Here is a 25803-nt window from a genome sequence, read left to right on the forward strand (position 1 = left end):
TTCAAGATGCATGTATTGGTGCTAAGATGCAATGGGGAACGTAAAAGAAATGAACTATTAAAAAATAAGCTCTGTAGCTTAAAGAAAAGGATGAAAGGAACCCTTTGCTCTAGAGATAAATTAACATTATTCCCTACTTCATACTTTAATTTCATCTTGAAACCACTGAGCTTGCAGATGACCATTTTTTTCCAATGTCTTAATACAGAAAGTAACAAGACTCATGTCCACCTTGGACCTGCGGAAGAACGGCTCGCCCTTCATGTTTTACGACAGCAAGGTCTTGTACCAGAGCACACTGAAATGAGGACGTTGTACAGCACCTACCAACCCAACCTTTCACAGGTTCCACTTTTCATTTTTGCTACTGTGTATGAAATGTGACCAAAATAAGTTTGATTTGGTTGTACAGTGCAAGGAGTAAGTTGAGACCCAGATTTCACTGGAATTTTAATTCCAGTTTTATCAAATTGTGAACATACTCACTTCAACTTCTATCATAGAATCCCTACAGTGCATCCAATTTGATTCTGCACCAACTCTCCAACAGAGCATCCCACCCATGCCCCACTAATTCCTCCTCATCTATACATTTTGGGAACCTAAAGGGCAATTTAGCATGGGCAATCTGCACACGTTTTGGACTGTGGGTGGAAACTGGAGCACCCAGAGGAAACTCACGGAGAACATGCAAACGCCACACTGTGACCCAAGGCTGGAATTGAACCCAGATCCCTGGCACTGAGGTGGTAGTGCTAACCACTGTCACCCATATCCCCTACTAAGGGGGCCAGTGCAGTGGGGGATGTTAAAAATTTTGACAAACTTTGTTTATTTTCACTTGAATGTCCAGAGGTTGAGGGGTGACCTGATAGAAGTTTACAAAATTGAGACGCATAGATAGTCGGTCTTTTTCCCCTGGTAGAAATGGTACATGGGTTTAAGATAAGAGAGGAAAGTTTTTAAAGGATTTGAGGAGCAGGTTTTTTAATGTAGAGGGTGGCAAGTGTCTGGAATGCACTGCCAGAGGAGTTGGTAGGAGCAGATACAATGGCAAGGTTTGAGGCATCTTGACAGATGCATGAATGGACAGGGAATAGAGGGATATGATCACATACAGGCAAAAGGTCTTTAGTTTAGAAAGGTGTCATGTGTCAGCACAGGTTTGGTTGGGCTGAAGAGCCTGTTCTTGTGTTGTACCATTCTTAGTTCTTCACACAAGTTATTAAAGCACTGACTACTTTTTTGTGCTTCTGTTGGGATTGAGACCCTGACCTGGATATTGTCATTTTTTTTAAAACGTGCATTTCTCCAATCTTTCATTCTCAAAACACTTGATGAGAGAAAACCAGAAATGGGTCAGCATAATCATCCCAGGCTTCCGGAGGATGTTGTCAAGTGAAATGGGTAGACTCATTGCGGATGCAATTTAACATCAAGTGAGAAATGATGCACTCTGAAGGAATAACACGGGAAGGCAAAATAATGTAAATAGTACTATTTTAGCAGGATGAGAACAGGGAAGTGTTTCTACAAATTCTTGATGATCAGGAAAGCTTGGGGAATGATTTGGGCTTCTACACACGAACATTGAACACAAACAATCAAGGCTAGACCTTTCCAAATTACTGGCTTGGCCTCGGGTGGAATATTGTGGACAATCTGGGCACTGTACTTCAGGAAGGGTTGGAGTGGGTATAGAAGACATTTATTAGGGTGATTTTCGTGACGAGGGAATTGCTACATGCAGAGATTGGAGAACCTGGGATTATTTTCCTATCTTAAGGCCAAAAAAGTCAAGGGAAGACCTAATATAGGTACTCAAATAATGAGGGGTTTTGATGAGCAACTCAACATCACAGATTTATAATAACTGACAAGAACCTTGAGTGGATTGAGGAGGTTCTTATTTCAAGGGGTTTGTCAAAACAGAAAACTCCATTTGAAAGGATGGTGGAATTCAATTTGGAACATTTTGAAGACAATTGGTCATGTTTGAGAGGTGGTGATAGCAGAGTGGTATTGTCACTAGACTAGTAAGCCAGAGACCCAGGATAATGCTCAGAGGACAGCAGATGGTGGAATTGAAACACCATAAAAACATCAGGAATTGAATGTCTAATTATGACCATGAAACCATTGTCAATTGTTTTTAAAAAAAATCCATCTGGTTCACCAATGTCCTTACCTGGTCGGATCTGTACGTGACTCCAGAGTTTTTAATGGCCTAGCAAGCCACTCAGTAGTTCTCCCTCACTACAAAAGGATTGACACCAGATGAACCACCCAGCGCTGACCTAAGCACAGGAAATGACGACAGCTAATCCAGCCCTGTCACTTCTTCTACGAAGTTGTCCTTACTAGCATCTGTGTCTCAGACAAGTCAAGCAGCAACCTGACACAATTGTAGCTGACAGATAATGTCCCAGGCACCACCCATCACCATTCAAAGCAATGTCCTGTCTCTCTGGCAGGTACAGTGATGTGATACACAATCGGAAGACAGTTGGCCTGGGAATCCTCAACATTGCCTCTGGGCCCCATGAAGTCTTTGGCTTCTGGAGAACAATACTGAAAATTACAATAGAGAACTGGCATGTAGTGTTTTGAAATTAAGTGGTTATATAAAAAAAAAACCTCGATGGAAGAATTGGCAGAGAACTTCTCATCTGTATTTTGTAATGTGAGCTCTGACTTGTTCCTTGCCAGATAACTAGACAGCTGACATTGCGTTCTTTTGCATTATTTAATGCTGTCATTTGAGTATGCCAATCTAAATAGTGGGGTAGTGCAGATATAGTTATCGGACATTATCTTGATTGTGTAATGTTTGTCAGAAATATTAACTCCCTTTTCCTGTTTTTAGGGAAAACTTCAAATGTGGGTTGATGTTTACCCAAAGAGTCTCGGTCCACCTGGGCCACCATTTGACATTACTCCCCGACAGCCCAAAAAGTGAGTTCACTGGATTGGCATCAATTATGTCTGAATGTTAATATGTATTTTCTGTTGGCCTGCACAATCCATTTTTTGGCAAAACTATGAACTTGCAGCCACATAGCTTAAACTATAAACTACGTGTCTTGTTGGGTGGCTGGGGGTGGGATTTGATATGGATGTGCTGTGAATCACATTTTCTATTGATGGCATTGTAGGGTGACAGTTGTAGGTGAGAAGTGCTGAGAGGTATCAATGCACATGGCCCTTGTTGCAAGTGCTCAGTCCCCCTGTGGTGGGTAGGAAATGCTGACTGTCGTTAATAGCTTTATTCTGAACATTTCAAGAGGTTTTAAGGTGTCTCAATGAATTTGGATTGGAGTTGTATTTGGCCCAATGGCTACAATATGACAAATCTGGTATGTCCAAGGAAACAAACTTAGTTGCCCTGGTTACTTCTAAACAAGTTTTTTTTTATATAAAAAGTCAGTTTGAGATATTAAGTTTCTGGATGGTGCATTTGAGGAAGCCTTTAATAATGGTAGGCAGCCCAGAGGTTGGTAACAGTGGATTTTCTTGCCTCCCAATAGAGGTGGGAATTGGGTCAGGAAATGGGGCTGGATTTTGTACTCCCTGCCAATGAGTTTGATGGGAGAGTCAGCAGGTACCCTTTTGCCTATGTTCCACCCCAGATCTTTTAGATTTTGCGGAGTCGGAGTCGTCTGGTGGCCTCCTGATCCGTGGCCAATTGATGACCGCTTAAGGCCTCATCCCTATCCCTGCTGCTATTTAACTCAGCATGGAGGGGCACATGCCAGTCTGACAGCCCAGCAGCACGGGCTTATTGGGTACAAAGGAGAGGTTGACCACCTATTGCAGGTCCTCTAGAAACATTACAAGCACCTCTCCTCTCATTGATCCCTCCGTCCCTCCCCTACTCTGCCAAAGTCCCTCCACTCTTTTTTTTCCCCCCCCCCCCCTCTTCTCCTCTTACCACCACCTCGTGCCTCAGACCTGGTCCTTCACACCCTGACCAGAGCATGCCAGGCTGGTCCCAACGATACTCTGCACGTATCTGAAGCCTGGCCTCCCCTCTGGGGCTACCAGTGGTCCCAGCAATAAGCACTGTTCCTGCTTGGTGACCCTGGAGCTACAGAGGTACCAGCCATTTGAATGGCTGGCTGCTCTCTCAGGGTGGGACTTAATCTTGAGAGAGTGGCAGAATGCAGCAAGTAGCATTACTTCCAGGATCCCATTTGTGGGGCAACCAGCAGTATCATAGGAGGCTCTGTTTTTCTCTGCCATCCTTGCCATTCCTCTGATCTAGCTATGGGGGCAGGAAGCAGGAACCACACCACCCCATAAAAGGTTCTCTTTTTTTTTCTTTTACCTACCCAACCCTGCATTATTTTTGTGGTGGTTTTGCGGGTTGAGGAAGAGCAAAATGTATGCACAGCCGCCTTGAGGTCAGGAACACCATTGTGAGGGCCATAGGGAATTTGACGTTCTTTCCCATGCCATTTTTGTGGGCTGTGAGCAGTACAAAAATTCAAGGTTCAAGAATTTGAGCACGAGGGCATCTGTTAATGAGACTCAAACATTCTGCCAGGCAAGTGTTAAATGCTTTGACAATTTCAGATGTCACTGTTCAATGCTGCATGGGATTGCAATGTGTTTTAACTGCTGTAGATAATCAGAGCCCTTCCTGAAAAGGTGAGATGAATGTTACATTAACCAGCACTCTTTTTGTTGAAAAACATTGTCTTTTTTTCCCCATTGGAAAAATGTTTTAATGCATTCAAAACTAAAAAAAAAACAGGGAAATGCTCATGTTTTCAATTGACTTACTCTGCCATTGGAAGCATTTTTTTTTAAAAAAACCTAAACACTTCGCCCATTCCTTTGATTAACTCTGGATTTGGAAATGAAACCATATCTACAGCTTAGAGACCACTTTTCCAGTGGACTAATTTTATTTGAAAGCTTGTTATTGCAGCTGAGCTTACTACAAATGCTTGGCTGAGCTTCAAAATTTCAAGGAGCTACATTCACATTTTGACAGTTTTAAGTGCCTTTTGAAGGAGGTGGGCCTTGGGCATCTGTATTCCTCCCACACTTCATTGCAGCTGACAGAGTAGGGATGGCAAATTTACCAATGGTGCTGTACAATTAATGACACCTGGTGGGAACATGTATAAATGCCACACGTGGTCTGAAATGCTCTCAGCGGTGATTTTTGTCCTGTTTTCCTGCACCACCTTGCCAAAATAAGAGGCTTCGAGGGGGGAAAAAATAGAATTAATTTGATATTTTAATACTTGTCAGATTCCACATTGAATTTGTGGTGTTAATACCTAATGTGTTAAATGGCCTAATGCATTCAAAGAATGTAAAGCATTCACCTGGTGATATCACACATGGTCTAAGGTTGACCAAACTCCCATGTCCTTTTATACAACATATTAAACAGTCAGTGGAAGAGCTACTGTTTGGTCATGGATCTCGTGTTGATTTCAGTTTTCCTGTGCATTTGTCATTTTGGTGACTTCATGTGATTGCAGGTATCTCCTTCGCTGCATCATCTGGAATACCAGTGACGTTCTGCTGGATGAAACGAGCATTACTGGAGAAGAGATGAGTGATATCTATGTTAAGGCGTAAGTCAGTCATTCTAATGTCTCCTGATGCTGAATGTTTCCGAACTGGTGCAAAGAAGTGTACCTTGATTCTAAATTGTTCTTCTACCGACTGCAGGGCTGTACTCTGTCCGAGCAGCAGTGAAAGTAGACTGAAGTTCACATGTAAGCCAAACAAACCCCCAGGGGAGATGCTGGCATTTGGAGTATTAGTTTTACAGATGGCCTGATTAAAGACATTTTTAGGACTTGGGTCTTGAAAGGCTGGTGACCTTGCTGCCAAGTTCCATGCAGTCAGAAGTTCCAAAGTACTGCAGGTGGGAGTTTGAGGCAAAGGAGATTTCCTTTGCAGGAAATGAAATTAATTTTCCAAGCATTGGACTTTAACGGTCCCAACAAAATGCCTGCTAATTTAAAAAGAAAACCCTGAATCTCAATTTCTAACGTTCTGTCTTGTTGCTGTTTTTCTGCTAGAGAGAAAGATGAGCCAGTATCCCACTTTACAAGCTTCTGTTTGTGGCTTTCTTCATGTGGGAGGAAGATCATAACTTTGCATTTTCTCCCTCCGTGGGCATCACTTTTCACCTAGCAGTACAATGTGAGATGAGATTAGAAGCCTAACCATATGGGAATGAGTATTTTATTTGTCTTGCATAGTAAGGTTGAGCTGAAAGTTAATCGCAGTACAATACAGCACAGGAACAGGTCCTTCAGATCTCCCAAACCTGTGCCAATCACATTGTCCTAGACCCTGTCTTTTCATGTGGTTGAAACTGACTGGTGATCTGACTGGGGTTTAAAATAATAAATATGATTGAGGAATATAGCAAAAGGATTTTCACCAATATTTTGGCATAAGAGCACTAAATAATTGAGTGAAGTTGGGTTCAACTGCATGTATAGATTGCAGAGGCTTCTGAACTCATCCCTAAGAAATAACACTTCGATAATTCTGTCTCAGGGTAAGTCTGTGGATGAGTTTATTAAACAGCCTTCACTTTCCAAGCTTACTGCAACAAACACCCCTCAAACCTATTGCTATGATCACCGAAAAGATGTTTCATTCCTGCCATGGGCACTTTAGTACAAAGTTGCTGTTCATCCCTATTATAGACATAGGGAGGGATTGTCTGATCCTACCAGTAATGGGCATTGTTCGTGGGCAAGATAGGAAAATTCGGAGAGCCGAACATGTCTCCAAACTTACACGCACAGAGTCAATCTTGTCACTGTGTTTACTGTTCGTACAAAATGTCTTCAGTTGTGCATGTCCTAGTCAGTGTAGAATGCCAAGGCAATTATCAGAACAGCAAGGAATGGATGCAGGAGTGAGACAATGGCTTCTCAAGCCTGCTTTACCATTCATCAGCATCAACTCCATTTTCTTATCTGCTTCCCATATCCCTGATTCCCTGAGCTCCCAAATATAGGAGCATAAAACTTAGGAGCAGGAGTGGGTTATTCAGCCTTTTGAACCTGCTCTGTCATTAATTAAAATCATGGTTAATCTGGTTATGGTGTCAACTCCATTTTGTTGTCTACCCCCCACAATCCTCAGCTTTCTGTCTTTCAAAAATCTGTCCAACTCTGCGTTGAATAAATTCGATGACCCAGCCTTTCAGGGGAACAAAATCTCAGACGACAACACTTTGAGAGAAGATAATTCTCCTCCATCTCCGTATTAAACAGTTTAAGAACAAACGGTCTACTATGTCCTCTGTTTCTAGTCTCTCCCACAAGTGGAAACATCTGCCTGGTATCTAACCCATCAAATCCCCTCAGGATCTTGTATATATTGCAATAAGATCATCTCGATCTTAAACTCCAATGGATGTAAGCCCAACCCCGTTCAGCATTCATAAGATAAACTTCTCATTTCAGGAATGAGCCAAGTAAACCTTCCCTGAACTGCTTCTAACACAATATGTAATGTGTTTTTTTTCCAAATAAGGAGACTCAAACTGTACACAGTACTCCAGATGTGACCTTGCCAAACTCCTCCACAGCTGCAGTGAAACTTCCTGACTTTTTTATTCCATTCCCTCTGCAATAAATGCCAACGTTCCATTTGCCTTCCTAATCACTTGCTGTACCTGCGTATTAACTTTGAGATTCTTCATGCAGCAGATCCCACCATACCTTTTTTGAGTTCTGCAATCTCTCTATTTAAATCATATGCTGCTTTTCTATTCTTGCCAAAATGGATAAGTTCTCAACTCTCACATTGTACTCCATCTGATGAAATTTTGCCCACTCACTTAGCCTATCTGTATTCCTTTGCAGACTGTCTCCTCTTGACAACTTGCTTTCCTACTTGTCTGTGTTGGCAAACTTTAACAAGCGTGCATTTGGTGTCTCAGTCCAAATTTTTTACTTGGGTTGTAAACTACATTAATTCGTGTGACTTTCTGTTGCAGTTTGCCATCTCAAAAAAGACCCATTTGTCCGTTCTCTGCTTCCTGTTAGCTAACCAACCGTCTACCCCGTTAATATGTTGCTACACAAAATGAGGTGACAGTGTATGGGGTAACTTTTCTGGCACCTTATCACATTCCTCCTGGAAATCAAGCACACCACATGTAAAGAATTCCCTTTATCCATAAGACATAGGAGCAGACTTGGCCCATCGAGTCTGCTCTGCCATTCAATCATGGCTGATATTTTTCTCATTCCTACTCTCCTGCCTTTTCCCCATAACTCCCTTATTAATCAAGAACCTATCTATCTCTGTCTTAAAGACACTTGATGACCTGGCCTCCACAGCTTCCTGTGGCAGAGTTTCACAGATTCACCACTCTCTGGCTGAAGAAATTCCTCCTCGCTCCTTAAAGGATCACCCCTTTAGCCTGAGGTTGTGCCCTGCAGTTCTAGTTTTTCCTACTAGTGGAAACAACCTCTTCACGTCCATTCTATCCAGGCTTTGCAGTGTCCTGTACGTTTCAATAAGATATCCCCCCTCATCCTTCTAAACTCCAATGAGTACAAGCACAGAATCCTCAACCATCCCTCATACAACAAGCTCTTCATTCCAGTGATCATTCTTGTGAATCTCCTTTGGAACATTTCCCAGGCCAGCACATCTATCCTTGGATATGGGGCTCACCTTCCTTACGACTTCAACAAATTTAATAAATGGGTTAAACCTTTAACTGTCTGATCACAAGTCCTGCTATAACCTCCTCGCAAATGGACTCGATGTTTTGCCTATGACTGATGGGCTAACTGGCCCATCGTTTCCTGCTTTCTGTCTCCCTCCCTTCCCTGTTGTTTTAGCTATTTTCCAATCCACTGGAACCCTTCCAGAATCTAAGGAAGTTTGGGAGATTTATAACCAAAGCGTTTAGTGTCACCACAACCACTTATTTTTAAGACCTTTGGATGCAGGCCATCTAGTGCTGGGGACTTCAGCCTTTACATCTAATTGTTGTCCCAGCACCCTTTCCCTGGTAATGGTGATTGTTTCAAGTCCCTCCCTCCCAATTAACTTTGTTTTGGTTGGTGACTAGTGGAGTGCCCCAGGGGTTGGTGCTGGGGCCTCAGCTATTTACCATTTATATAGATGATCTAGAGGAGGGAACGGAGTGTATGGTGTCGCAATTTGGTGGAATGGCAAATTGCACAGATGGTGTGGAGAGTCTGCAGGAGGATCTAGATAGGCTGGGCGAATGGGCCAGGAACTGGCAAATGGAATTTAATGTTGGCAAGTGCGAGGTGGTCCACTTTGGTAGGAATAATGGTAGGAAGGACTATTACTTATGTGGCGAAAAATTGCAGCAGGCAACGGTGTAGAGGGACCTCGGGGTCCTTGTGCATGAGTCGCAAAAACCCAGCCTGCAGGTGCAGCAGGTGGTCAGGAAGGCAAATGGGATGCTGGCCTTCATAGCGAGGGGGATTGAATATAAAAGTAGGGAGATCTTGCTGCAGCTGTATAGGGCACTGGTGAGGCCGCAGCTGGAGTACTGTGTGCCATTTTGGTCGCCGCACTTACACAAGGATATTTTGGCCTTGGGAGTGCAGAGGAGGTTTACTAGGCTGATGCCAGGGTTGAGCTATGAGGAGAGGCTGAATAAACTAGGCTTGTACTCGTTGGAGTTTAGAAGAATGAGGGGAGATCTCATTGAGACATATAAGATGATGAATGGGATGGATAGGAGAGAGGTGGAGAGACTCTTCCCACTCAAACGACAGTAGGACTAGGGGGCACAGCCTCAAGATAAAGGAGGGGCGGTTTAGAACGGAGTTGAGGAGGAACTTCTTCACTCAAAGGGTGGTGAATCTCTGGAATTCTCTGCCCATTGAAGTGGTGGAGGCTGCCTCGCTAAATATATTTAAGACGTGGGTTGATAGGTTTTTGATAGGCAAGGGGATTAAGGGTTATGGGGAGAGGGCGGGAATGTGGAACTGAGCCACGACAGATCAGCCATGATCTTATTGAATGGCGGGGCAGGCTCGAAGGGCTGGATGGCCTACTCCTGCTCCTAGTTATGTTATGATTTTCAATTATCTTTGATAAGTTTTCTAAGTCTTCTATCATGAAGTCTGACACTGTCTGCTCAATGCATCCCCCAGTTCCTTATTTCCTGTTAATAATTCCCCAGACACTTTCTGCCCACCTGCTCCTCTCTGCCTGCTTGCCTGTCTCTTTCACTGTCTCTAGCTAACTTCCACTTGTATGCTTCTTCCTATTTTTATTAGCTTTTTAGTCATTCTTTGCTGGGTGGATGCCCCCTTTTTACTGTGGCATTGATGGTGCTCCCCTGTTTTGGGGAGGGGTTGTGGGGGTGGTTGCTGTCTGAGCTGAGGTCTTGGAACAGCAAGGCTGGCCAGCAGGTTGTTTGCATAGATTAGCATCTATCACATGTGGGCACTTGGTCCCACTTTGGGAGAATCACAGCCTTGGGGTAAAAATTTCACATTTGCCATCTGGGAATTTTCTACTCTTCACTCGATGCAGCTGCTCCTTTTCGGAGGCTGCTGGTTACTCCCCAGTACATCCTGTGAGAATGACCATTATCCATCAATGAGCCTTAATGATGAATATCACAAGGTAGTTGTTTGAAACCAAAATCTTGATTTGTTGTTTCCATAACCAGGTGATAAGTGGTACCGCAACTATGGATGTTACTGAGATTAGTAAACCTGGCAGGTTAGTGAGTAAAGCACAAAATCATAAATCCCTACAGGGTCAAAGGAGGCCATTTGACTCATCACATCTGCACGAACTCTGAGTATCTTACCCAGGCCCTATCCCTGTAACCACGCATAGTTACCCCATTAATTCCTCTAATCTATATATCTTGGGACGCTTAGGGGCAATTTAGCATGGCCAATCCACTTCACTTGCACATCTGTACTGTGCACAGTTCTGGTCACCCTATTTTACACTGCAGTAAAGATTTACTAGGATGCTACCAGGATTTGATGGTTTGAGTTATAAGGAGAGGCTGGATAGACTGGGACTCTTTCCCCTATAGCGTAGGAGGCTTTGGGGTGATCTTATAGAGGTCTATAAAATAATGAAACCCATGGATAAGGTCAATAGTCAACATCTTTTCCCAAAGGTAGGTGAGTCTAAAACTAGAGGGCAGAAGTTTAAGGTGAGGGGAGAGATATAAAAGGGCCCAGAGGAGCAATATTTTCTCCCAGAGAGGAATGAGTGACTGCTGTAGGCAGTAGAAGAGGCAGGTATAATTTTGTCTTATTTATTTGGGTATAGAGGATATGGGATAAATGTGGGCAATGGGACTAGTTTGGTTAAAAACTGGGTAGTAGGGACAAATTGGGCCAAAGGGCATGTTTCCAAGCTGTAAACCTTTTATGACTATGACTATGACTTTAACTTTCCCTGCTGTCTTCAACATTTGGTGCAATACATCCCCAAGTGTCTCTTCCTGCACCCCATTAAATATTGTATCATTTCGTTTTCTATTACCATTCCTTGTTCTTCCAAGTTGAGCCAAAGGGCACTTGGACTGTGGGAGAAAACCAGAGCACTGAGGAAACCCACGCAGATACTGGGAGAGCGTGCAAAATCCACACTGTCACCCAAAACCGGGATTGGACCTGGATCCTTGGCTGTGAGAAGCAGCAATGCTAACACTGCTGCCCTAGTCTTTATTACTTAGCCATACGGAGAAAGCAAAATCCAATTCTGCTCTGTTGGACTGTATACCATGTTGACTATATTTCATATTACTATAACTGGCCTCTGGTGGGATGTCTCATGGTTTCTCCTGGTTGCATCAATATTGTATCTTACTGTTGCTGTGTAGTAGCATCACCATGTCATTTTTGAATTGTTGTTTTGTGCAATGTCAGCAGAGAAATTCTATCTAGTTATGGTTCTATATCTATAGTGCACTATTTGTTATCACTGTCTCTCTGTGCAAGGCACAATAACAGGCTTCTCTTTCACTAACTTTTCTGCCCCCACCACCCCCCACCAAAAATTAGAATCGGAATTGCATTTGTCACAGTCTATTCATGGTTCAGTTTGTCTACTTCCTCTCCTTTCTTCAGTGGAATGTAGGCTCCATTGTGCTTGATGTAAGGAGGGGCTCCCCTCTGCTGTGTAGAATGCACTTAGTTTTCGTACCAAGGGTAAACTTATCAGAGCCTATTACCAAACAAAGGTCGGCAAAGTTTATATTTCATGGTAATTTACTAGCGATGAACGAGTTATTCTCTCAACCCCCAGTCAGGTGAAGGTCATTCCTAACTCTGCCATCTTCTGGACTTCCTTCACAAAGGTCGCCTTGAATCCTGACTGTAGCCCTGCAATCTAGCATTTGACTGCTGAAAGTCATCTTGCTGATTTTTAATTTGTTTAAATCAATGAACAAACAAAAATTTTCACCTCCCCTGTTTTTAATGCAGTTTATGGTCTCCCATGAGGGATAAGCTTATCTGCAATATGATCATTTGCAAACTAGGATTTATCAGGGTGTGATAAAGACCCTGATCTTTAATCTCTGTAAGCTTCCACTAAATCAGGAATCTATCCACAGAATCCTCTGACTTTCCCCAAAGCATGGGGCAGTCTTTTGCAACAGTGAAATAAGTTCCTGGGCTTTCCTAGTATGTTCTATTATTTTGCTCCTTTCCAATATGTTCAAGAAAGTGGGAAGATACCGATTACAATCAAATTTTGCTTTATAGATTTTATAATCTTTTGTTCCAAGTTGTTTGAATAGCCTAGTCTCTTCAGACTTGAACCCTGTTGGGATCTAATGAAAAGCAGTCTTTATAGCCTGTGACTGTAGTATTACTATTCCCTGAAGCCTTTTCAAAATCCTGAAGGATTTTGCTAAGCAAATGTTGTTTTTGAGGGGCACCGGTATGGTAAATTGTGTCTAATAACTGACAAATTGGTCCAAGGCTGCTTGTCTTGCAGGCGTTTAATTCCACTGGGTTACTGTAGCTGCTGGTCTTGGCATTAGCGCGATGTCAATGTATGTGCGTGTTTTCGTTCCTTTGAAAACCTGAATGAGTAATTTCCTTGATAACACATAATGCGAAAGGCACATGCGATGCATATTTCTCATTCCCAGCCTAGTTTGAGCTTTGTACTGTTTTTGCATGGTTGGGTCCAAGGCCACATCACAAGATGATACACAGATCAGCTTTAAACAAATATAGAAAGTCATGACCCGTTTGTTTTGATTTTTTTTTGCACTGGCAGAGAGGAATGCTGCCCCAGCCATGAGATGACAGGAACAGGAATACAAACCCTCTTGGAATTCTCTTTTGGATAACTTGAACAGATTTGTTGAACATGTACACAGGAAGTTTGGAAAGCCAGATCAAACCTCTTGAGGACTGGAAGCAAATAACTTACCCTATTAGTCCATAGCTCCCCGACAGTTTGTTTTCTCACTAATTGTGCTTCTCCTTGCACCCTGCGAAGGAAAGACACTTTACTGACAAACTTAACTTCACCTACAATCCCACAAAAAGTTTCAGTCCCCGAGGGCCTTTAGCTATTTTTCCATCTTTGGCTATTTCTGTGGAATAGCCTGCTGTGAAGTGGCAAAGTTCATGGTTCATCTGAACTTTTGAACTCCTATTTGTATTTGTCGCAGCGCAACAGTCTAAATCAACCTAGAGCAGCGTCTTTGCATATGGGACCTTGTCTGGGTGATTTGGCAGGGGAAGATGTTCTTTTATTTACTCAGTATAAACCATCAGTTTAATAGCGAGCAGGGATTGGAGGTAAGTGAAAGGAGTACCTTGAGAAAGCCGATATTGTGTTGGTTCATCAGTTCACTGAACTCTGTTTGACCCCCTCCCCCATACTGGAGGCTTCCCCAGGACAAGTCGCAGCAGCATTGACAATCAAAGCTTCCTATCCAGTTTCACATGCTGCAGGGCTGGGAGTTTACTGGAACAAGCTACAATTTGCAGGGTGCACTTCTATACCATCCGTAAAAACTCTGGAGGCTTATTTATAAGCTGGTGAATGGGTTAAAGAGATGAGACTTATTTTGACTAATGTAAGCATTCCTTAAAGCCATTTAGTTACTGTGATTATGAAACTTTTTTATTGCAAGGAACCAAAGCGAGTACTTTATCTGTTGCAAAATAGAAATCCAAATAACCTATTTCATTGTCACACTTAATTTCTGTTGAACTTTTCTCATTGTGCTCCCTGTGAGCAGTGTCATGGAGATTTTATCAGAAGTGCATTCAATTTATTGTAAGGGAGCATTGATCCTGGTTTCACAATATCCGAGAGTATTTGTCAAACTGTACCCCTTGTGTTTGTGGCCTGAACAGTACTTGAACTAGTCAGAAATCTACCATTGAACAAGAAGCAAGTTGGCATGGACATTAGTAATTAAGGAGCTTTTTTAAAAAAACCTCCATTGTTTCAAGTCAGCAAATACCATCCAACATAATTAGTGAGGATTAATGAAGTCAACATTCTTTTGGCAACAAATTGAGGCTGAGGTACAAGAAAAATGTACAACAAACACAAAAATGAACAATGTTTTTATACACAATTATTTTAAACATCGATATGGCTCTTACAGTGCTTAAAGTTTCTTGCTGTTTCCCTCTAGCACTCAGCCTGATTTTCAGATGCCTGTTACTTGAATTCATGAGGTTTGTTTTTATAGTTATTGCTAGTGTCACCTACCCTGAAAGAGGAGGCCCAGCTAGTTAGAATACAACTGTTTGAATGTGCCAGCATCATGTAATAGACTATAAGCTGAGGTGCTAGCATAAAGATGCCAGCAAGATTTGGGAGTGGGACTGTCTTTGCATGTCAAGATTTTTTTTGAAGATTGGCCATTCACGTAACACTGGAAAAAGGTTTTAAAAAGCCTGACACCACAGCTCCCTCTTGCTGTGTACCATTTCTCACTGGCTCATGGTGTGGGATTGATTTGGCCTGCTCAATGGGGGAGGGAAATAAGTGAAGAACGGTGGGTGAGAACAGGAAAAAAATTGATACAAATGTTAAGTGAAATTAAAACAGAAAATGTTGGAAGTACTTGGCAGGCTGGCAGCTACTGGTGGGGAGAGAAGCAGCATTGCTTCAGCTGAATGGCCCCCTTTGGTAGCAGCATTTGATTTAATTTAGATTTCCAGCTTTTACTGTGTTTTGCTGTTGTATCAGAGTGGGTGCACATTTCGAAGACCAGCAACATCAGACCAAGCCCAGTTGGATGGGGGTCACTGGTCACTGACCACTCTGAAATTGCTTTTCATGTTTTGGTTTAGTTTAAGGGAAAATATTGGGGTTTTTTGGCCTTGTTTTTAATAAATATTTCCACGTGGAAAGTAGGAGAAAATGTGCATGTGTTGCGTCTTGTGGGGGAATAGGGAGGGACTAATTTAAGGTATTAATTCTGATTGGAGGTGGCAGAAGAGGGACAGAAATTTTGAGGAAGCTTTGATCTGGGCTCAAAGTTCTTGCAGTGACATGAAGATGCATCTCTGGCCTCTGAGGAAGGTTGCTATGGAGCTTTTTGGGCCCACCTTTTTTTTTGGTTTTTCCTCAACTGCCTTGAGTAATGCAGATACAGAAAATATCACCTGAGTTTTTCTGTTGAGAAATAGACATCATTTATAAATTGTATCTAATGCTGACTTGTCCATCTCACACTCTGCTTTTTTGAGTATATAGGGAACTTTTTCAAGTTCTTGTATTCAATCGTGGGATGTGAGCGTCTCTAATTGTGGGCCAGCATTTATTGCCCACCCCTTGAGAAGGTGATGGTCAGCTGCCTCCTTGAATTGCTGCAGTCCATGTACTGTGGGTTGACCCACAGTGCTGTTAGGGAGAGAATTCCAGGATTTTGACCCAGTGACTGCAAAGGAACGGCAATATATTTCCAAGTCAGGATGGTGTGTGGTTTGGAGAGGAACCTGCAGGATGCGCAAATGACAACAGAAAGACACTGAGCTGAATTTGAATTGTGTTCCTCAGCAGCATTTATTTCCTACTCCTAACTCCCCTTGAGCATGGTGGTGGCCTGACATCTTGCATCACCTACCATAACATTCAGCTGATTTAGGTGGAATGTTTAGTAAATGGCAAACCCACAGGATGTTAATGGTGGCAGACCCAGTAATGTCTTGATTTGAATGTCATGTGGAGGTGGTTATTCTTTTATTGAAAATAATTGCTTGGTATTTGTACATAAAACACAGCAGGCATAGGTCAGCTCTGGCAATTAAGTAGGTGATGGCTGATCTGTAATTGTAACTCTAGTTACCAACTTTAGTTTTATGACCCTCAAAACGTTATCTCTCAAATCTAACTATCAGTACTCCCTTGCCCCAGCTGCAAAAGTTATGACGAGAAGTTCCAGATTCCCATTACGTTTTGTGTGAAGTACTTCATGATATCCCCTAATGCTAATTTTGGGGTTACCTGTCCCTCAAGGAAGTAGTCTACCCTATCCAATCCTTGAATTATTTGAAACACCTCAATTCAGTCACATCTTTACCTTGGAATACAAATCAAGTGTATGCATACTTTAATTCTTCCATATCCTAGTGTACCTGCACCACACTCCCTGATCCTCAAAGACCAGTATATCTTCCCTGAAGTATGGTGCCCAGAACTAAATGTAGTATTCCAAATACGAGCTAACCAGAATTTTATACACCTGTAACATGACTGCCATCTATCCCTTTTCATTCCATTAGCCCTTTTACCTATTTTTTTTGGTACCTGTTCACTAATTAATGGTGATTTTCTATATTTGTGACCCTTAAATATCTCTGAATCCCATAGTTAATCATAGAAGCCCCAGAGTGCAGAAGGAGGCTGTTTGGCCCATCAAGTTTGCACTGATCACACATCACCCAGCCCTATCCCCATAGCTCCACAAATTTACCTGATAACCTCCTGGACACTAAAGGGCAATTTAGCCCCGCAATCAGTCTAACTTGCACATCTTTGGACTGTGGGAGGAAACTGGAGCACCCGGAGGAAACCCACACAGACACGGGGAGAAAATATAAACTCCATCCACACAGACGGTGATCCGAGGCCAGAATTGAACCCAGGTCCCTAGCGCTGAGTAGTGCTCATCACTGTACCAACGTGCTGCCCCAGTTCCTAGCTTTCTTACCCAGGTTTACTTCATGTGGCCAAAAATTGCCTCACTATCTGAAGCATTGCGAATGGAGCAAAATACCACACTCTTCTCAGAAAACCACTCTTCCTGGAGGATCGATCATTGCTGCAATTGTGGGACCTAGAATATGTTGCCCTGAGGAATGCCTATAGTGATGTCCTAGAGCCAGGATGATAGCGTCCAACAACCATAAGCACTTTCCTTTGTGCCCAATATGCCTCCAACATGTGGTTTTCCAACTGATCCTCACTTCATTTTTTTTCAGTTCATTTGTGGGGCTTGGGTGTTGCTGGCTAGCCAACATTTATTGCCCATTCCTAGTTGCCCTTGACGGGGGTGGGGTGGGGGGGGCGGGGTGGTGCGCAGTTGAGTCCACCACATTACTGTGGCTCTGGAGTTGTATGTAGGCCAGACCAGGTAAGCAGATTTCCTTCTAAAGGACATTCATAAACCAGATGGGTTTTTCCAACAATCGACTGTGATTTCATGGTCATGAGTAGATTCCGAATTCCAGATATCTTTTATATTGAATTTAAATTCCACCAACTGCTGTGATGGGGTTTGAACCCAGATCACTAGCTGAGTTTCTGTATTAATGGTCCAGCAATAATATCACTAGACCATCACGTCCCTGATGCCAATGTTAATGGGGCTCCTTGGTGCCGCACGGTCAGATGCTGCCATGATGTTAAGGATAGCCACTCCCAATTTGCCTTTGGAAGTTTGCTTTTAATGCCTGTTTGCACCAGGTTGGGAGCCAAGTGGCCCCAAGCTGTGCGTGATAAGTAGGTTACCGATGAGCTTCATTGCACTGTGGCGATGACTCCCTCCATCAACTTGCTGATTGAGAGTAAACTGAATGGATGATTGTGAACGGATTGTATCTTGGACATTTTTCACATTGTTGGATAGATGCCAGTATGTGCCTATGCAAACAGTTTCTGCATTGTTTTGATTGACAGAGCCAGACCATTCAAAGATCATTCTGCCACTTGCAGATCGTAAACTTACAACGTCACTGGAAAATTACTGACCAAGAAGTCCACCGGGGAAACCGTTGTTCTTTTTAGACATGATTGGAATTGTTTTGTATTAAAAATCAGAAGTGCAAACTCCAGCATTTTCTGAGCTTACCTGGAAAGCAAAGTCGTGGCGTAAGTCTTGCAGATAGCTGAGAGTTGATGCCAAATTCCATTGAGTTAAAAATTGCAAGCTTGATAGTAGATCTTCATATTTGCAACACATAATTATTTGGAGCAGCAGTCTTAATTTCTCATCATTCATTTACTGTAAATTCTAGAAGGACTGTACTATCTAAATATGGGGGATTGTTTAAATAAAACTTTATTTTAACCATGAATGTTTTGCTAATGGGAATTGTTGCACAGATTTTTGTTAGATAAGGTGAGGTGGAAATTCGTTTGTTTTTTGCTCTTTTGTTTTCACTTTTTTCATCTGTTTTATGGTTCTGGATTTGTAGAAAGTGAATCTCTATATTACTGATTGAGTTGTCATGTCTCGAGGGACACATCTATTTACCCAACCTCTACTTGTTTTGGAAAGATCCAATCTAACTTGTCAACGCCCTGTAAGCTTGGATAAAACTTTTTGTGAATTATCAAATTTATAGATGTTGCAACAATAGTAATGTGTGCCAAGTTTATATTTGCAGTTCTATGTTCTATGTATGACTTGTCTTCAAGTCTTCTGCTAATAGTTCCATGTCTGCCTGTGCTCAGTAAACCTTGGGGTCCGATTTTTATCTGGCACCTTTTCTAGCATGGATATTTCTAGCTGTGTCCTCTGTTAAGGTAGTTTATGGTGGTTTTCTTGCCTGGATTGCCTTGAATACTGCACACAGCACTGCAGGAAAATGTTTGCATGCACTGGAGTGCCTGCCAGAGGCATGTACAGCTGCAAAAGGAATGTAATCTTTACAATCCATAATCAAAATACTGCTCAAAATCAGATATTAAAATGGACTGTTGGGAAATAATCAGCTTGGGCTGCCTCTGCAGACACAAGCTCAGGCTTAACATTTCAGGTTGATTTGTTCAATTGGTCTGATGATAAAGGTGAACCATCTTTCTCTACAACTGCTATCAGACCTGCTGAGCATTCTAATTTTCTGTCTTTATTCTTCTGGGAAAAATAAAGTTGGGGGTGGTGGTGAAATGTTGTTGGTCTCTTCACAGAAGTGAATGAAGGGTGTCAAAAATCCAAGGCGCTGGTAGCTTTTTGACACCTGTATTCACAAAGGGCTGGCTGCTTTCTGGAAGAGACCATTTTGCACGCGTTGATGTAGTCGGTCTCAACAGACTCGGAATACTGAAGGGGTGTTGCATCCCATCTTATTTTTTCCGGTTCCTTAAACAGGAACCATCTCTGCAACGACAAATCAGTGAACCAGGTACTTGAGTTCGTGTGATGAGCATCCAGCCTTTTATTCTATCTATTCCAAATATTCAGGGCAGCACAATGGTTAGCACTGCTGTCTCACAGCACCAGAGACCTGGGTTCGATTCCTGACTTGGGTCACTGGAGTCTGCATGTTCTCCCTGTGTCTGCGTGGGTTTCCCCCATGTGCTCTGGTTTCCTCCCACAATCTGAAAGACATGCTCATTAGATGCACTGGCCATGCTAAATTCTTCCCCAGTGTCCCACCAGAGTGTGGTGACTAGGCGGTTTTCACAAATAGTTTCATTGCAGTGTTCGTGTGGGCGTATTTGTGACACTAAAATTTAAATCTGACCTGACACCACCTAGATGGATAGATCTTTTCTTTCTTGGACCCAACCTCGTGCTACTTCTGTGCACCTCAGGAACAACTCAACTGATTTCCTCACCAGTGGTCTTCACTGATTCTCCTGTAATGCCCCATTACTGACTGGCTCAGACTGTGTTTTTAGGAAGATGGGTGTCACCTTCTCACGAATAGGTGTACGCAACCAAGGAGGAAAATGGCAAATAGGTGCTGTCATCTGAGTACCTGATATCTCTTTCATTAGATTCCTCCTGCATTTACATTGAGCATAAAGCAACTTGCTGACTGTAATCTGATTTAACCTTCAGGTTAACTGTAATATTGCAGGTAATCACAGTAAAACACCAAGTGCAAAACGCTTAGTACAAAACTAAATTGATCTTGATGCACGAACCAAGAACAAGGAAGTAGATTTAAAGTCTGGAGATTTTCATATAGTTCTGAAATTAATGCATGCATTTTCCAGAAGTAATTTAGTACTTAAACAGATGCATGTTTTCAGTAAACAGCCTACAAAACTGAGGCTATTCAACACTTGGTGCCAATGACACACCTGAATGTAATTGACCATTACAACATAATGTTCCAACAAGGAATTCAAGGAACCTAATGTAATTCTAGAAGTTCAGATAGCACAGCAATAATGAATCCATTGTGCTTCTTATATTCTGCTTGATTTACTTGCTGTAGTTTTCGACTTGCGTTCTTGGCTGCTGCTTGGATTAAATTCAATAGCTGTCACTCGTGTGTATCTCTTCTGTTATTAATGTCCAAGAAAACACTACTATCAAGGGATACAGTAGACTGGCTCTCTTTGGAATTCATTGAGAAGTCGCTTGGTAATGGAGCTTTTATGCATTCCTAGTTGTAGGAGTCAATATGTCAAACGCACCTAGAGTGCCCAGCTCTCACAAACCGAGTATCTCGTATGCAAGCGGTGTGTGTGATGATACAAAACCTGCATGATAATACCACTCGTAGATCAGAACAATTGGTGTGACTAGTGTGTGCTGACAGTATTGCTGGGATTGCACCAGTTACTTTTGTCAACTGAAGGATATAAATTCATCAGCATAACAGCAGCAATGTCAATAAATTGATTTAGTCTGTTACATTGAAATGGATATAAAAGTGGCTTTGCTGTCAGTCTGTTGTCCTGTGCAGGGAGTGTGAAAAGATTAGCTCAGTGCTGGGCTTCCAGTATCGCATGAGTGGAAAATCATGTCTCTCAAATTTGAGTTTTTTTAAAGGGGTAACCAAGAAGGTAGATGAGGGCAGTGCAGTTGGTGTTGTCTACATGGGCTTTAGCAAGGCATTTGACAAGCTACTGCATGAAGTTAAATCACATGGGATCCAGGGTGAGGTATCTAAATGGATAGAAAATTGGCTTCTTCACTGAAGCCAGAGGGTGCTTGTAGAGAGTTTGTCATTTATATTAATGATTTGGATGAGAATATGGGGTCGTGCTTAGTAAGTTTGCAGATGACACCAAGATTAGTGGCTTGGTGGACAGTGAGGAAGGTTATCTCCAATTGCAGCAGGATCTTGATCAGTTGGACCAGTGGGCTGATGAATGGCAGATGATGTTTAATTTAGACAAATGTGAGGTAATGCATTTTGGTAGATTGAACCAGGGCAGGACTTACTCAGTTAATGGTAGGGCACTGGGGAGAGTTACAGAACAGAGATCTGGGGATACATGTTCATAGCTCCTTGAAAGTGGAGTCACAGATGTTCAGAGTGGTGAAGAAAGCATTTGGCAAGTTTGGTTTCATTGGCCAGAACATTGAATACAGGAGTTGGGACGTTTTGTTGAAGTTCTACAAGACATTGGTAAGGCCACACTTAGAATAGTGTGTGCAATTCTGATCACCCTATTATAGAAAGGATATTATTAAACTAGAAAGTGTGCAGAAAAGATTTACTGGAATGCTACCAGGACCTGATAGATTGAGTTATAAGGAGAGGCTGAATAGACTGGGACTTTTGTCTCTGGAGTGTAGGAGGTAACCGTATAGCGGTCTATAAAATCACGAAGGGCATAGACAAGGTAGATGGTCAATATCTTTTCCCAAATGTAGGGGAGCCTTAAACTAGAGGGCATAGGTTTAAGGTGAGTGGGAAGAGATACAAAAGTGTCCAGAGGGGCAATTTTTTTCACGTGTGGGTGGTGAGTGTGTGGAACAAGCTGCCAGAGGTAGTAGAGAGGCAGTACAGTTTTTTAAAAAGCATTAAGACAGTTACATGAGTATGATGGGTATAGAGGGATATGGGCCAAATGTAGGCAATTGGGACAAGCTTAGGGGTTTAAAACAAAGGGTGGCATGGACAAGTTGGGCCAAAGTGCCTGTTTCCATGCTGTAAACCTCTGACTCGATCTCACCATTTTATACTCCATGTATTAAACTAGGACTGATTTATTTTATGCCCCTGGAATGGCTGGGAGAAGGTGACCTCCAAACTGGAACTGATCCTCCTCTAATTAGAATACTTATTTTGCACAGGCTTTAGATGAAATGAATGTGCCATCCTAGGAGTTAACAGCAAACAATTGGTTTGCTATTTGCAATGTATTCCTGTTGTATTCTCGAGTCACGGTGCCACAGTGATTAGTATTGTGCCAGGGGCTCTGATTTCAGTTTCCAGTTTGGGTTGCTGTCTGTGTGGCGTCTCCTTGTTCTGTGTCTGGGTGGGTTTCCTCTGTGCTCTGGTTTCCTCCTGCAGTCTGAAAGATGTGATGGTTGAGTGCATTGGCCAAATGCTAAATTCACCCTCAGTGTACCCAAACAGGTGCTGGAGTGTGGCAATTAGAGGATTTTTACAGTAACTTCCTTGCAGTGTTAATGTAAGCCTACTTGTGACACTAATAAATAAACTACACCTAAAAAAAAAAAGTGGAAGCAATCATTTGTTCCTTTTTTTTCTTACCCATCTTCCCACTTCCCTGTCCCAGAAGGCAATGATTGACATTAAGCAGTTCCACAAGCACTAGCAGCATTCCTATTCCTCCCCCATGACCCCTTGACTGTGTGTGGGTTTCCTCCAGTTTCCCCCCTCAGTCGAAAGATATGCAGGTTAGGTGAATTGGCTGTGCTGAATTGCCCCTTGGTGTCCCAAGATGTGTAGGTTGGATGGATTAGCCATGGTAAATGTATGGGGTTACGGGGATAGGATGGGGGAGAGGGCCTGGGTAAGATGCTCTGTTAGAGAGTCAGTGCAGACTCAGTGGGCCAAATGACCCGTTATGCACTGTGGATTCTTTGATTCAGTGATTATCTGTGAGGGAGTGGAATGTTGATTTTTCTATTCAACTCAGGAGTGCATTGAAATGAAGAAATGTCTAAAATCAAAATCAATATACATGTACTAATTTAGCAGCGCTAACTGGAGGTGGTCATGAGGAAGGACTTTAAATTGCCTGAGTTCCTTTTTTAGTATCCCCAGACCAGGGAGAGGGACAGATCAGTTCCAGCCTTATCTACTCCAGCCACTGCTGAAATTAGTCAGTCAGACTACTCAGTACTGCAATGAATAATGCATTTACTCCAAAACCAATTTGGGGTTATGTTTTGTTCACCATCTTTTAAAACAATGACCCCTCGTGGAGAGCAATACATGGCTAAGTTTCTGTAATTGTCTTTTGTCACCAAACTGATACAGCTAATGAATAATGTGACCTGGATCATGCAAAACTCTGGAATATCTGGGTTACGGGTTAGGCGCTGTGCTATGGTTGTTTGGGTGGTGGATGGGGGAGGATGGTTGAAAAAGGAGCGTTGAAGTGGTAAACATAGAACGTTACAGCGCAGAACAGGCCCTTCGGCCCACGATGTTGCACCGACCAATTAAAAAGCAATGACCTGCTAACCTAAACCAATCCCTTTCCATCCATAAACTTATCCACGGATCTCTTAAACGCCCCCAAACTAGGCACATTTACAACTGTAGCAGGCAGGGCATTCCAATCCCTCACCACCCTCCTGGGTAAAGAACCTACCCCTGACATCCGTCCCATAACTACCACCCCTTAATTTAAAGCTATGCCCCCTCGTGCTAGCTTTCTCCATCCGAGGAAAAAGGCTATCACTGTCCACCCTATCTAAACCTCTAATCATCTTTATATGTTTCAATAAGGTCCCCTCTTAGCTGCCGCCTTTCTAACAAGAACAACCTCAAATCCCTCAGCCTCTCCTCATAGGACCTCCCCTCCATACCAGGCAACATCCTGGTAAACCTCCTCTGCACTCTCTCCAAAGCCTCCACATCCTTCCTATAATGTGGGGACCAGAACTGCACACAATACTCCAAGTGCGGCTGCACCAGAGTTTTGTACAGTTGCAACATGACGCTGCGGCTTCTAAACTCAATCCCCCTACCAATAAATGCCAAGACACTGTATGCCTTCCTAACAACCTTATCTACTTGATTCCCAACTTTCAGGGATCTAGGTACACGTACATCTAGATCCCTCTGTTCATCAACACTATTCAGAGTCCTACCATTAGCCCTATACTCTACACATCTGTTATTCCTGCCAAAGTGAATTACCTCTCACTTTTCCGCATTAAACTCCATCCGCCACCTCTCATTGCAGAGCTGGGCCTTGTCCAAGTCTCTCTGTGTAAACTATGACACCCCTCCTCACTATCTACCACACCTCTGACTTTGGTGTCATCAGCAAATTTACTAATCCACCCAACTATACCCTCATCCAGATCATTTATAAAAATTACAAACAGCAGTGGCCCCAAAACAGATCCCTGAGGCACACCACTTGTAACTGAACTCCATGACGAATACTTACCATCAACCACCACCCTCTGTCTCCTATCTGCTAGCCAATTCCTGATCCAATTAACTAAATCACCCTCAATCCCATACATCTGCATTTTCTGCAGAAACCTTCCATGGTGAACCTTATCAAACGCCTTACTAAAGTCCATATATACCACGTCAACTGCCTTACCCCCATCCACCTCTTTTTGGTCACTTTCTCAAAAAACTCAATAAGGTTAGTAAGGCACGACCTACCCTCCACAAAACTATGCTGACTATCTCCAATCAATTCATTACTCTGTAATGTGTAATGTACTTTTGGCACACAGCAGTTGATGGTTATCCAAAACCCCAGGGTTTCACAGCTATCATAACTGCAGGGCAAGAATTTATTCATTTTCCTTGCTCTGTTTGGTTAAAGGACCACATGAAGGTAACAAATGCCTCAACTTGCTGATGACCAAACATGGCATGGGACACACATCATACAGCAGCTGTCTTTGTACATGGTTTTTATCTAAAGCAAAGGTTGATGGGTGGAGACATGGCCCTCAATGGATGCCATATATCCTAAATTACTGAGGATACAAGAGTTAAAATTGAGTGCTTTGTTTTCCAACCCTCCTTGGCCATGGTGGTGGTGCCAATGTTACTCTTGAGGGAAAATACGAATGGAAAGGTGGTAAAACCTGCAGCTACAGGTTAGTCAGCCTCATGTAGGTGGTGGGAAACTTTGAGGCAATAACCCAGGATGCATCTGGGAACATATGGACTAATAAATGAATGTCAGTGTGAATATATTAAAGACAAGTTATATTTCGGTGTGTAGGCACATCGATGAAATTTGAAGCAGAAAAGCATGAAGTGATTTTTCTTGGAAGAATAGGGAAAGATGATAGAAATAAAGTGGTACAATATTTAATGGGGTGCAGAAACAGAGACTTGGGGATGTATTACACCAAATTTTGAAGGTGGCAGGGCAAGTTATAGAGTCAGAGGTTTACAGCATGGAAACAGGCCTTTCAGCCCAATGTGCCTATGCCACCCCTTTTTTTTTTAACCATTTGAGCTAGTCCTAATTGCCCATATCCCTCTA

At 42.6% G+C, this 25803-nt stretch overlaps 1 protein-coding gene across 1 annotated transcript in view; it reads left to right on the forward strand.

Moving 5' to 3' along the window:
* Positions 1-25803, forward strand: part of LOC145354358 (myoferlin-like) — a 228648-nt gene that overhangs the window by 165078 nt on the left and 37767 nt on the right. Inside the window, exons 47-49 of the mRNA XM_080205557.1 lie at positions 209-345; positions 2867-2955; positions 5499-5594. Coding sequence (XP_080061683.1) covers positions 209-345; positions 2867-2955; positions 5499-5594 — 322 coding nt within the window. The remainder of the gene's footprint in view (positions 1-208; positions 346-2866; positions 2956-5498; positions 5595-25803) is intronic.

Source organism: Carcharhinus amblyrhynchos, chromosome 17 (assembly GCF_965287045.1).
Source record: "Carcharhinus amblyrhynchos chromosome 17, sCarAmb.v2.hapA, whole genome shotgun sequence".
Taxonomy (NCBI): Eukaryota; Metazoa; Chordata; class Chondrichthyes; order Carcharhiniformes; family Carcharhinidae; genus Carcharhinus; species Carcharhinus amblyrhynchos.